This window comes from Mus caroli, unplaced genomic scaffold (assembly GCF_978045245.1).
Source record: "Mus caroli unplaced genomic scaffold, Mus_caroli_1 scaffold_2, whole genome shotgun sequence".
Taxonomy (NCBI): Eukaryota; Metazoa; Chordata; class Mammalia; order Rodentia; family Muridae; genus Mus; species Mus caroli.
In genome coordinates, this window is record NW_028227257.1 from 145504365 (window position 1) to 145518903 (window position 14539).

Consider the following 14539-nt stretch of genomic DNA (forward strand, 5'->3'; position numbering starts at 1 on the left):
AAGTATAAGAGATGATCAAAGTGCATACCCTAAGGATGAGTGTTTGTAAGTAGAGTTTTGTTTCTGTGCATATGTGTATTATTTGCATATAATATAAACTATTTCTTCACTTGATCACAACCAAACTTGCAGTTCTTTCAAATTAAAGCTTTAAAAAATACTGTGTTAGGCACTGTGTTGGGGACACTATGATACGTTTAAGAAGTTCCTCATCTTAGAACTGGGGTTTCTTAGCTCAGTAGCGGAGTATGTAGTTAGCATGCATGCCACCCTGGGTTGATCCCAAGGACTAATATAGAAAGAAGACAAGAAAGAAGGGAGGAGAGGGGATGGGCAGGAAGTGGGAAGTGGGTAGAGGAAGAGCAGGGTTGGGTGTGTGTACTTCATAGTCCTAGGGGGCAGTAGATGTTAAGGTCATGTGATCCGCTGACTGGAAAGGTGTGATCCGAGCTGCCCAGGGCGACTGTCAGCCCTGGGAGACTTGTGACTGGTGGTTTTTCTAGGAAATGGACATTAGGAACTGCCACAGGCTTAGGACCCGAGAGGTGGCACTGTGTTGTGTATGTGTTAAGGAGTTTCTGGGTGGAAAGCCTCAGCTGCTTATGAGCTTGGCTGAAGATGAGCTGGAGAAGGTGAGGTATCATTAGGCTACAGGTAACAGGGAGATCTGTAGTCATAGATGAGGTCATCGGGGCTGAGGAGTGGGACTGGGTGTGTTCTGTCTCAGCACTGGAGGAGCAGGCAGAGAAAGAGACCTCTCAAGGGGTGCAGGCACAGCTGTAAAGAAAGGAGAGAACAGTGCCTCGTTCTTTTTGACGGATCTCAGGCTCTGGAGAAACTGGAGATGTCCTGGCAAGTCCACTGAGTTCTCAGGAGATTCATGCCAGTGTGCAAGACTGAGAATTCCATCCTGCCTGTATCCTACCATAGGCTGGGCATGGGGTAGCTGCCTGGGACACTATGAGTGTAAAATGTTGGGAGCACTGCAGCTTTGCTAAGCGTCTTAGATGGGGATGAGGTCCAGAGACTAGACAGCTAGAGATGGTGCTTATGGAGGTAAGACCCCACCCCCAACCCCCAGGGCTAGACAGTTAGAGATGGCTGCTGTGGATGTCTCAGCTCTGCCCCAACCTCTTCTTTTTCATTTCCCATCTTCTTAAATACCTCAGTCCTAGCGTGGGAGAATTTTTCCATTGTTCACCAACAGTAAAATTCTATTATCAAGTCTCCCTCTCAGATTCTTTCCACATCCTCTCTCCCTTCCATAGCCACCTCCCCTGTTTGTGCTGACATCATCTCTCTATTGGGATTCTACAGCTTGTGTGATGTGTGTCCCACATCTTTCCTCAGTCTACTGTGTGCTTCATAAGAATTTTAAACATCGATTCATTTATTTGTGTGTGGCAAGGCCCGCATGTATAAGTCAGAGGACAACTTGTGGGAGTTGGTTCCCTCCTTCCACCGTGTGTGTTCCTGGGATCAAACTCAGGCTGTCAGCTCCTATGAAAGTGCCTTTCCCTGCCGAGCCACCTGTCCAGCCTAATATACAGAATTGTCATACTTCCTCTAGCTAACCCGTGGATACCATTAATGTACCTGTGCATGAAGACATACAGTTGGGCATGAACTCCTAGTAACCTAGAGACCCGGTTGTTCTATTGCAGGAGGTGGTCATTTTCCTAAAGTTTTTGCCCCCTATGGTGGGCCTGGCCATGCTGAGGTCACACAGTTTGAGTGCCCGGTGCAGAAGGGAGGGCATTTGAGTGTCACATAGCACCGTTTCCTGCCACTCTTTAGAACCTTATCGTGGTAGTCTTGGCTCAGGCAGTTGACAGTATCACAGTGGCTTCTTTGAGGGGATGTGCTTGTGGGTTTTGATGACTGAGATTCAGGCACAGTTTCGCCCTAGAAACTGGAATCCCCTGATCCTGCCTCCCACCTGCTCCCACCTGCACTTTCAGGCTGTTGTCTGGCTTCTCGGTCACACGTCACTGACATGCTGAAAATGCCAGTGGAACTGAACAATTAATGACCGGGAAATAGAATGTTTCAATTTTTAATTTTGCTTTAATTTTTAATAGCGCTGTTTTGTCTTCCTGCTCAAAGGAGGCTCTCACTTTCAAATAGCCAAGGTGGACACTGGGTTTCCACTCAGTTTGGTCGGGCGGCAACAGGGCCCAAGAGGCCACAGAGCTGAGGAGTGGCATGGCAGGGTTGAGCACCCACTTGTATTGAAGGTTCTCAGGGGGAGAACTGGGTGCCATTTTATAACTTTAACTTTTTCAAATCCTATTTTTAATGATAGTTCTTAAATGCTTTAACCTTCCTTGTAACCCACCACCCACCAAAGGTAATGGAAAAGAAAGGATATGGGGGAAGTGGACCTATATTACAAAGGTTCTTTGGAGCAATTCCTGTCTGTGTGTTTGGAAATCAGCAGTTCAGTTCACAGGTCAGCAGGCAGCGAGTGCCAGCTCCATCCACTCGCAAACACCTCACATACACCAGCAGTCCAGTTTGGTGGTCAGGTTAGCAACAGTGGTTACATGACCTAGCAGAGACAGGCAGGCTCAGCCTCTGCTCGGGTCAGCAGGAAGGACTAACAGGTACACCAAGAGAAGGTCTCTGCTCTGCCTCTCTCAGGGAAGTGAAGATCAGGAAAGACACAAGAGTCACAAGTGTTGCACAGGTAACTGTACCAGCAAGCCAAGTTCTGTCTCCGTCACTCCATGGCGTCCTGTTTATACCCTCCAACCATCACGTGTCCTCCACATACTTTGCCTCAGCACTTGCATCTAATTAGCTAAGTCCTTGAAAGCAGCAGCAAACTACAGCACACCACCAGAATTTTTTTGGGGTGCATTTCTCTCTATGACGTCCCAACAAATGCACCTCAACTATGCAGTGTAAGGCAGACCAATACAAAGAATTTTTCATCATGAGTCCTTTCACATTCTTACTTTAGCAGAACATCCTCTCTCCTCTGTCTGCTTCAGTGAACTGTTCCTTCACTAGTCTGCCTTAGTCTTTCACCTGTGTCCACTTTGACGAAATGTTCCTTCACATGTTTGCCCCAGCAAAACACCATCTAACTGACTTTCCAAAGAACCCTTAGGTTTCCACTCCACCATTCTCTGGGCCAGTGCTTAAACTTCAGTTTGGCTCTTTGTGAAAATGAAGAGGCTCAGCCCCCTTCCCCTTCCGGAGCCTCACTTGCCTTGACAGTGGGTGCTGGCAATGGCTGGTGTGGGGCTAAGTGCAGGAGGGAAAGGCCTGTACTTAGCTCCTGGTATACACGACACATTAAATACAGGCCTAGTCTTTTCATTAACCACAGTATAACATCATCTGCTCATCGAGAACAATGAGCAACACTGTGGTTCACGCACAGCAACAAGACAGACTGAGGAGGTTGGCTGGGCTAGAGCTACTCGAGACTTCCTTCCTTCCTTGACAGCAAAGTCAACAACCCAGCAGATGAGGCTCTGACATAGGAGGGAGATAACATTCACAAACGCTACTTTTGAGAAAGAGAATCTGCATATGATTATTTATTTTCTCCTTTTTGTTTTGAAATACCATCATTCAATAAAGCCAGCCTGGGGAGGGAGTAAATGTTCCCACCAGGGTAAACCTCTGCAGGCGAGCACCCCGCAGAGCTGGCTCCTGTGAGCTCCTAATACCAGTGCCACACTGGCCTATCACAGTTCAGTGCTGACGAAATGCTGCAGTAGCTACTGAATGGACAAAGGCAAATCTGGGGTTTAGCCAGACTTTATCAGCTGAGCACGTGTCCATCTAAGGAGCAATGAAAACTGGGGCTCAAAGCACTAGACTCCACAGAAAGACTCTGGGTTCAAGTCTCAGCTTTCCTTCTTAGTAGCTGTGTGACTTTAGGCAGATAAGGGCCAGACTGTCCATACTGCAGACAACAGCACTGGGAACCAGTGAGGTTTAGGTTTAAATAACAGGAAAATGCTGCAAGGCGAAGCAAGCTTGCCCAATTTGTATTTCACCCATCTAGGACCTACTATCTTTGTACTTCACTCTGTTCCAAGAGAGTTGGAGGTACCCTATGCATTTGTGCCTGGCCCTTGCCAAGACTCCACCCCGACTGTGCTTCCTGTCTTTCATGCAGTCAAGATTCAGGGACAGTCACTGGCCTCCTCTTCCTTGGCCAGTCTCTCACCACACCTCAGTGTAATGGTTCTGACTCAGTGTTGTATGCTGCTTCTCACCAGGAACCGCCCGGATGTTTTGACAGTGACCCCGTGGAAGGCGCCCATTGTGTGGGAAGGCACTTATGACACAGCTCTGCTGGAAAAGTACTACGCCACACAGAAACTCACTGTGGGGCTGACAGTGTTTGCTGTGGGAAAGTAAGCATCAGGGACAAACTCACCCTTGATGATTTGTTCTTGTTCTAGCATCAAAGGATTTGTGAGGGGCTCCAGGGGCCCACAAAGGCTGGAATTTGACAGTAGACTTCCCCCTTCTTTCTTAGAATGGCTGAGAAAAAACAATGATAGTAGGTGAATTATTTCTCTGCCAGTGAATGAGCCAATCCAAGCCAGAGTAGATTATATTAAATACAGGTTTATTGGGAAGCTGCTCTCAGGTGAGTTCACTGACCCCAAGGACTGAGGCCAGAGATGTCACTGTGGGGAGTATGGTGAGGAAGGGCAGAGAGATGGGAGGGGAGGGAAGGAGAGGCAGAGAAAGAGAGAGAGAGAGGGCAGAAGGGAGGGAGGGAGGAGGGAGGAGAGTGCAAATGTGTGCATGACAGGATTCGGTCTGGACTCCACGCCCACAGTTACCTGGCAACATCCAGGTATGCTCCTACCCATAGTTACCTGGGAACAGCCAGGTAGGCCTGGCCCACAATAAAATGGGCTGCTTGCCCCTCCTCTCTCTCTCTTATTTTTGCCTCTTGCTCCCCCTCTCTCCCCATTCCCGTCCCTCCTCTATCACCATGGTCATGGCCGGCCTCTACTTCTTTACTCTTTCCTTCTCTCTGCCTTTCTCTGCCTCTAGTACTCTTAACTCCCCTGCCCATGCCCTGAATAAATGCTATTTTATACTATACCGCCATGTGGCTGGTCCCTCAGGGGGAAAGGACACCTTGGCATGGATCCATCAAGGCACCCCCTTGCCCCATATCTCACCACACCCCATAGAACATACTCTTATATTTCTTTATCTTTTTATAATCACAAGCAAAGTGTCTGGATTACAAAGGCAAGAACCTCTAGGGGGAAGGCTGGAAAGTTCAGGCACGGGGGTGAGGTATGTCAGGTAGGGACTGAGGGATGCTGGGAAAACCTGAAGGCTTGCTTTGCTATGTAAAATAAGCACCTTGGTCCCTTGTTCCTGGGTTCCAAACCAAACAGGAGGCAAGTCCACCAATTCCCACCACACAAGGGAGGGAGACTCTCTTCAATGCCACTGGTACCCAGAACCAAGACCATTCCTGCCTTCAGAACCTTTCTAGAAAGGCCCCAAAAGCCAGCTGTTGACTGCCTGGGATGTAAATGCTCCTCCTTTCTTAAAGCCCGGGGCCACGGACAGGGTGTGGATGTTTGGGTGTGTCAGAAGACAATTTAGGGGTGTTGGCTCTCTCCTTCCACTATATGGGTTCTGGGGATCGACTTCAATGCTCAGGTCTGGCACCCTTACCTACTGAAAAGTCTTTCTGGCTTGTTTCTTTTTCTGTCCTCAGGCCCTTGGTGTTGGTACTTCTGATTTAAACACACACACACACACACACACACACACACACACACACACACACATCAACAGGAAGTTGGCTCCCCTGCCATAGACAAGAGGAGCAGAAGGAGCAGGTTGACCTTCCATTGAGCTTTCACAGGACGGGACCTAACAGAAGATGCTGTGGTTATATCCCCTGATCCCCTCCCAGGGGCCATCAGTCCTCCTTGGCTTTGGGAAGTCCTGACATTGCTCAGTGTGCTCATTCCCTGAGCCTAATGCCATCCAGTGGAAAGCAGTGCCTGTGGAGTTTTGACATTTCACTAGAGGCATTTGTATTGTTTAGGGATTGGAGTCAGGGCTCAACTCAGCAAAGCCTCTGGGCACTGAAGCCACAAGACAGCCACATTGCACATTGATTTGATCCTAGTGTTTCCCTAAAAGAACAGAAAGTTGCCCACTGTCCCACAATGCTATCAATCATCCAATCACAACTCTGCAGAAAAACAGAAGCCAGATCACCACAAGAGCCCTGTGATCCCTCCCACCTCCTGGGGGAAAGCTGTGCTCCCAGCTAGGCAAGTCTGCCACAGTGAATGCCAGAGAATGTGCATCTGGACCTTAGGGACTGGCCGTTGCCTGTCTTCAGGCTCCATGCCGGAGCTACCTGCAGCACTTTAACCTCTTAAGCTGACAGCTAGACACTGCAGTGACACTGCCCTCCCTGCCCTGCTCCTAAGGATTGTTTCCCTAGCTTCAGAGCACACTGGGTTTCCTTAGAGGTCCAAGTACAGAGGTGTGTCCTGACCTCTATCCCGCGTGGTCCTGTCAGAGGCTCTCCTGGATCATTCAGACCTATTCGCCCATCTAAAGAGTCACACCTGGAAGCCTTTGAGCTCCCTGATGCCAAAAATAAAAAGTGCAATTTGTTCCAACTGCACTGGAAAAACCCAAGCATTGAGAAAAACAAAACAGCAACAAAAGAAACATTCAGAACATTGTGATTGGCTACTTGTGTGCTCAGCAAACTGTCTGTGGTCCATGTCTGTGTAAGGTTTGCACAAGGACCCTCTGACTTCAAACCCTCATCCTGCAGTCTCCTTGGTATTTCTTCGGAAGACGGTCTATAGCTTGAGCTTGTAAAATGATCAATATGGTGTCATTAGATTGAGTAAATATTCAAATTGACAAGAGATATTTATAAAAATGAGAAAAATAAAAATAATACTGATACTATAAAATGTTGGAAAATATGTGAAGTAATAGGAATCATTTTTATTGCTAGTTGGGAATACAAAATGGTGCAGCCACTGCAGAAGAAATTGCGGAAGTTGCTTACACAACAAAACATGCTCTGATCATAATCTTCTGGTCAGATTCCTTGGTGTTCCCCCAAATGAGTTGAAACATGTCTTCACAACAACCTATGTAGATATTTTTAGAAATGTTCTTTGTAACTGCTAAAACTTGGGAGCAAACAAGTCAAATGGAAAGATGAACGGATCAATTCAGACAATAGGATAATATTTCCTGCTGAAAAGTGAGCTGTCGAGCCAGAGAAGGAGGAGGAAGTTTTTGTCAGTTGTTACTTAGTGCAGAACACAAGCTGGAAAGGTTCTGGTGCTGGCCAGTTTTGTGTCAGTTTGACACAGGCTAGAGTCATCTGAAAGGAAAGAGCCTCCATGGAGAAACTGCCTCCATCAAATGCAGCCTCAGGCAAGCCTGTAGGGCACATTCTTAGTGACTGATGGGGGAGGGACCATACCACTGTCTATGGTCCCATTCCAGGGTTGGTGGGCCTGGGTTCTATTAGAAAGCAGGCTGAGTAAGCCATGATGAGCAAGCCAGTAAGCAGAGCCCATCTATGGCCTCTGCATCAGCTCCTGCCTCCAGGTTCTGCCCTGCTTGAATTCCTGTCCTGACTTTCTTCTAGGATGAACAATGATGTGGACATGGAAACCAAATACCTCTTTCCTTCCCAACTTGCTTCTGGTCTTGTGTTCTGTCAGAGCAATCTGTCCCCAAATAGGACAGATCTATACTGTCCACTTTGATTCTGGAAGAGCCAAGCTATGGTATCAGGGAAAAGAATGGTGCCTGTAAGCAGCTGGGGGGAGAGAAAGGCAGAAAAAGAAGAGCCTAGGAGAGTTCTAATGCAGTCAAACTCTTGTGATACAATAGTGGTGGATTTTGCTGATACCATGCTTTTGCACACTTCCCAACATGAACCATAGTATAACATAGTATAATCTTATGTTAATGTGAGTGCCAACTGTCACACACATGCCACCAGGAGCACTGGTGGCCCTAGTAGGGAAGTCTATTCGTATATCAGGTAGGAGGTACATGGGTACATTCAACACTTTCTGCTCAGTTTTGTTCAGAATTCAAAATTATTCTAAAGCATGCTATTATTTTTTTACATTTTATCTGTTTTTGATTTTATGTGCAATGGTGTCCTGCCTGCATGGATGTGTGTGAGGGACGTTGGTTCTCTGGAACTGGAGCTACAGACAGTTGTGAGCTGTCATGTGGGTGCATGGAATAGGATTCTGGGAATTGAACCCAGGTCCTCTGGAAGAGCATCTATTACTCTTAATGCTGAGCCATCTCTCCAACCCCAAAGAATGCTATTTTTTTTAAAGATAAAATTGTTAAAATATAAGTAAACTGTAGTGTGGTCTGTAGCTTGGGTGGCTGGCTGCATAGTGGGTCTGACACTCTAGGTTTGATCTCAGGTACCTTAAAAATAGCAGATGTCCTGCTGGTAATCCTAGCAAGACTATGAGAAGTTCAAGATCATCCGAGACTGCATAGTAAGTTTGAGGATAGCCTGGTACACATGACCCACTGTTCCCCCCCAAAAAAAATAAATAAAAAATAAGATGCAGTCTGAGATTGTTCGAGTATATGAATGGAATCATAATATGGTTTTTGTCTAGATGGTCCACTGGTGTTTGGGGTAGCCCGTGAGAGGTTTGTAGAATGGACATGCAGTAAGGAATTAGATGTCCATCCTATGAACATCCATCCTCGGTGTCACAGAGGAGGCTGACAGCACTAGTGTTTGGGGTTAACCTCACAGAGAAGGTAAGGTTGCGTTTTGAATGCTCAGAGGATTCTGGGAAGAATTTCCTTTGTGTTTGGCTTAGCAGATACACTGGCCTCTTCTGGATATTGAAGAGCTAGCTCCTTCTCTGACAGCCAGCTTCTCAACCAGAGAACAGAGCCTTAGCATGAAGCTTCCTGCAAAGCAGAGTAGTCGAGGGCACCGAGCTCTCAGGGTGGCAGGCATCAAAGAGCACACGGCTGGGGCTGTGCATCCCCAGTTTGCTTAACAAAGCTGGCAGTGAGACAAGTCATACCACTTTCCCCAAGGACCCAGTGACCAGCTAGTGGCGAGTGGTGTGTGGAGAAGCCATCCCCTCCTAACATACAACACAGATCATCTACTGTAATGTTACATATGGTATTGCATGTATATATGTACCCATATATAAGTGTGATAGCCCGTGGTGGTTCAATGTAGCCCTCTCTGTTTCAGGTACATTGAGCACTACTTAGAAGACTTTCTGGAGTCTGCTGACATGTACTTCATGGTTGGCCATAGGGTCATATTTTACGTCATGATGGACGACACCTCCAGGATGCCTGTTGTGCACCTGAACCCTCTGCACTCCTTACAAGTCTTTGAGATCAGGTCTGAGAAGAGGTGGCAGGACATCAGCATGATGCGCATGAAGACCATCGGGGAGCATATCCTGGCCCACATCCAGCACGAGGTCGACTTCCTCTTCTGCATGGATGTGGATCAAGTCTTTCAAGACAACTTTGGGGTGGAGACTCTGGGCCAGCTGGTAGCCCAGCTCCAGGCCTGGTGGTACAAGGCCAGTCCCGAGGAGTTCACCTATGAGAGGCGGGAACTGTCGGCCGCGTACATTCCATTCGGAGAGGGGGATTTTTACTACCACGCGGCCATTTTTGGAGGAACACCCATTCACATTCTCAACCTCACCAGGGAGTGCTTTAAGGGGATCCTCCAGGACAAGAAACATGACATAGAAGCCCAGTGGCATGATGAGAGCCACCTCAACAAATACTTCCTCTTCAACAAACCCACTAAAATCCTATCTCCAGAGTACTGCTGGGACTATCATATAGGCCTGCCTTCCGATATTAAAAGTGTCAAGATAGCTTGGCAGACAAAAGAGTATAATTTGGTAAGAAATAATGTCTGACTTCAAATTGTGATGGAAACTTGACACTATTATTCTGGCTAATTCCTCAAACAAGTAGCAACACTTGATTTCAACTTTTAAAAGAAACAATCAAAACCAAAACCCACCACCATGGCAAACAGATGATCTCTCCAGACACCTTGAGCCTGTAATATGTGAGAAAGAGTCTATGGCAAGTAGTAATCAGGTGTAAATTCTCAGTGATCTCTTATTTATTCTGGGTTTTGGGGAAACTTGATTCTAGAAATCAAAATTAATTTGACAAAGGAAAAGCAGATGCTGGAAACTTCTGCCCAGTCTGTCATACAATTCACCACAGGCCAGGTGCTGAGAGAAGCATTAGGGAACAGTGTGGGTTGTGTCGGAGTTGGGCGGCTCCATCCCTTTGGCTTCATTATCTTCCTCCTCGTGGAGATTCCAAAGCAACACAGAGAGGCTTTGCAGCCAGAGAACTTTAATAAGGATGCCAATGTGACCATCAGTCTGTAAAAGCTGATGGCTCCAGGAGCCGCTGGCAGTCCAGGCTCCACTAAGCTATTGTTTCTGTCCTGGGCATAAAGGAGGCAGAGAGTGCTAATAGGTACTTTGGTGGCACATGTTCAGAGTCCAGGAAAAATGGCGGGGTGACCACTTAGAGGGACATAGGGCTTGGGGTTGGTGATTGAACTGAGTTACAAACACAGACAGCTTTCTTCAGGATGACTAACAGCAGGAATTGAATGGAAAGCATGTTCATTTTGTTTTGCCCAAATCATATTCACGCTGTTAGCTTTGTGTGCTGAACCCCTGTGGAGAGGGTGTGACTGTATCAGGGAAGGAGAGTACCTCAGCGGACTGAGGACCAGCACCCTGTTATATCAGAAGACAATCCGCCATCGTCTGGTCCTACCACCTGCTCTGAACCTCCGAGTTCCTCAGCCCATCGTGTTCCAGTGTGGAGGCCTATATGGAGCAGGTGACCGAAGACAAAGCCCCCTGTTACATGACCTCATTTCCCCTGCTCTCAGTACTATGCAAGTGTGACAGCCAGCCAGCCAGATGTACTGGACAACATAGGAACTGACTTTATGGCAATGGGAGACGCAGTCACTACGATGGAGCTGCTGAAGGTTCCGTTCCCTGCTCTGAGAGCCTGCAGGAGCCCCTGTATAGGTGGTTCTCAACCTGTGGGTCGCGACCCCTTTGGGGGACCGTGTCAAATGACCTTTTCACAGGTGTCACCTAAGACGGTTAAACAACATAGATATTTCCACTCTGACTGGTAACAGTAGCAGAATTACAGTTAGGAAATAGCAAGGAAAGTAATTCTAGGGTTTGGGTCAGCCATTAGGTCATATCATTAGGGAAGTTGAGAACCGTTGCTCTACTTGGGTATTTAAGGAAATCATTGCAAAGGGGCTTGTCGCTCTGTGTTTCTGTGTATGCATAAATTTATATTTTGCTTGTCTTCCAGTTTAGGTCATCTGTTTCTACCTTTAAGCAGTTTATTTAAAAAGCCGTTGCACCACCTTGGTGAACAGCATGAGGGGTTTCTATAAAAAAAAGGATCTTACCATTGTCCACAGGGCTCTACCTCTTACTTTTCAATTGTTAACAAAAAAGGTCACACACCGAGAGGCAACAAAACCCACAGAATTCCTGAACCGATGGGAGTTGCCAAAGGAAGCAGAGCCTGCACATCTGCTAAAAATTCTGCCTGTCTGTCACTCACGTTGTGCTGGATCAGTCTAAAGTGGGACAGTTCAATGGTCTGAACGTTTCAAAAAGGCTCGGGAATTTGAGGGGATTTTTTTTTAAATAAAATTGATCCAAGTTTAAATCTCTAATGAGTAAACTTAGGATTTTATTAAAGGTAATTTTTAGACATTCTTCAAAATAAGAATTCTTGTTTATAATTGAATAAATTATTTTCTCAGTATATTCTGGTCTGGTATGGATTATGCATTGTATCCTGAAGATGTTCAGAAGTGTCAATTATGATTGTCCATAATCATAAAGAATTTTAAGATACCTTGAATGTGCTTCACAAAGACAAGATTACAAAGGGCCGGCTTTATTCTCAAATTATAAAGTGTGCTCTCTCTCAATCTCTTTCTCTCTCTGCATGTGTGTGTGTGTACATGTGTGAGATCATCTGGCAGAGCCTTCATGAAAAGGCAGTCTATGAGAGCACTGTCCAGCTGCCCTGTGTTCATCCAGGACATGTGGCTCTCTTCTCGCCAGCCGTCTGGTCTCTGGAGAATCTTATTTCTATGAAAATGAGTGCTGTGTTTGCAGAGGATTATCTTGTCTGGAGTCATTGGTTCTGTCCATCTCGTAAGAGGGAGTGACTGTCTGAGGGGTGACCTGGGCCTAGGCACTTCTGTCTTAGGATTTGCTGTGAAGAGACAACATGGCCAAGGCACATCTTATAAAAGAAAACATTTAACTGGGGCTGGCTTACAGTTTCATAGGTTCAGTCCATTATCATCATTGAGTTGCATGCCGGCAGACGTGGTGCCAGAGAAGGAGCTGAGAGTTCTACATCTTGGTCTGAAGGCAGCCAGGACAGACTTCCTTCTGCAGGCAGACTCGAGTAGGGTCTGGATCACACTTAAAATACTTTAGTATGAAACCCCTCTTCCACAGTGACACACTCCCTCCATTAAGACCACACCCCTAATAGAGGCACTTCCCTTGTGCAAAGCATATTCAAACTACACAGTCCCCCAAACAGTGAAATTCAGGTGCTTTACTAAAACTTAGGTTCTTGTAGTTTTGGGAACGGCTAGCTGAGGGTGGGCAACTTCACGATAAAACAGTAGGGACAGAGGGAGGGCAAGGTCACTGAGGGGAACAAGTCCTGGGGACAATCCTGCCTGGCTCCAGCCTTACCTAAGGTCTTTGCTGCTTCTGGGCTTTACAAGCCTATGAAACCATCAAGTGGAGTAAGGCTTCCTTTTGTAAGCCTTACTGGACTGCTCTAGGATTGTGAGTTCCTCAAGATGCTGTGTGCCTTTGCACCAGCCGACTCCTGTCTGTCATTCATCTCACAGGCTCTGTCTCACAGGGATCTACAGAAAGAGTGGGGGAATGCAGCAACATCTATTCCATCATGCCTCAGAAGACGTGTGTGTGTGTGTGTGTGTGTGTGTGTGTGTGTGTGTACATGAATACACGTGCAGATGTGTGTTTTGCATGTTTGTCTTTGTGCATTGTGTATGCCTGCCTGTGGAGTCCAGGAGTTGACATCAGGTGTCTAACTCAGTTGTTCTCCACCCTATCTTTTGAGCCAGGGTCTCACGAACCCTGAATGGAGCTCACTGACTGTCTAGAGGGGTTGGCACTGAACTTGAGTGGAGTTTGCTGATTGGATAGACTGGCTAGCACTGAACCTGAATGGAGCTTGCTGATTGGCTAGGCTAACAGGCACTGAACTTGAGTGGAGTTTGCTGATTGGATAGACTGGCTAGCACTGAACCTGAATGGAGCTTGCTGATTGACTAGGCTAACAGGCACTGAACTTGAGTGGAGTTTGCTGATTGGATAGACTGGCTAGCACTGAACCTGAATGGAGCTTGCTGATTGACTAGGCTAACAGGCACTGAACTTGAGTGGAGTTTGCTGATTGGATAGACTGGCTGGATTCCAGGCTGCAGGTCATGGTCTGCAGTCTTCACAACAACAGCTCTGGAGTTCCAGTGGCATGCCCTCACACCTAGACAGTTTATGGGCATTCTCTGGGATCAGATTAGTGTTCACATGGCAGACACATTATCAGCTGAGCCATCTTTCCAGCCTAGGCATGCTCCCCACTCCCTCCCAGTGTAACAGACATCGGGCTTGTCTACAAGGGAGTTGCTAGGTTGGGTGGACGGAGGTAACCAGGCTCATTCTAACTGGATGGCACCAGTCAATGTGGGGTCCCAGACTGAATACAAAAGAGAAGGCAGACAGAGCATCAGCATCTCTCTGCTTCTCGATTGGAGATGGGACCAGCTCCCTCACCTTCCTGCTGCTAACATTTCCATCCGTGGTCCAGCAGACAGAACCTTTTTCCTGTGGTTCACAAGCTGCAACCTCGGGGTTTCAGCTTGAGTTCAGGTTGAGGCTCTATGCCAGTGCCATGGCCAACAGGGTTCCGTGCTGCTCGCAGGGCAGTAAGTCCTGGCCTCCTTGTCTCCCCACAACAGCACATCAGCGGCTCTCAGCTCACATCTCCCTCCCAGCCCTCGCAGCCATTTGGCAATGACAGTGGCTGCATTTTTTGCTTGTCCTAACTGGATTGTGAGTGTGGGTGCTACTGGCATGTAGTGGGTGGATACAAGGGCACTGCTAAGTGATTCACACTGCACAGGGTGGCAAACTTCACCCCATCTCAAGAAATGTCATTAGTGGCAAGCTTGGAGCGGCTGGAATTACATTTTTTCAGAGTTCACTAACCGAATTATCTGTTTGCCTGTGTGGGAAACTCTAAAGCTCCACTTCCTCCCTAGACTCCAGAGCTAAGGCAAAGCAGTTTCCCCTGGTGTCCACCAGAGGGCAGGAGTTCCAAAGAGAACCAGTTTCTGGAGTGATGAAAACATTCTTTTTGGTGCTATTAAAGGCAGCAT

At 47.1% G+C, this 14539-nt stretch overlaps 1 protein-coding gene across 7 annotated transcripts in view; it reads left to right on the forward strand.

The window, feature by feature from the left end:
- The window catches only part of Ggta1 (glycoprotein alpha-galactosyltransferase 1 (inactive)), a 67878-nt gene extending 56013 nt beyond the window's left edge, over positions 1–11865 (forward strand). For 6 of the 7 annotated variants that reach the window (XM_085834977.1, XM_021155949.2, XM_085834979.1 and 3 more), the window contains 2 exons: positions 4242–4379; positions 9254–11865. In XM_085834977.1, the coding sequence (XP_085691103.1) occupies positions 4242–4379; positions 9254–9947 (832 nt within the window). In that variant the 3' untranslated portion in view covers positions 9948–11865. The remainder of the gene's footprint in view (positions 1–4241; positions 4380–9253) is intronic. The other variant, XM_085834980.1, reaches the window with a different exon arrangement.
- Positions 11866–14539: the final 2674 nt, after the last annotated feature.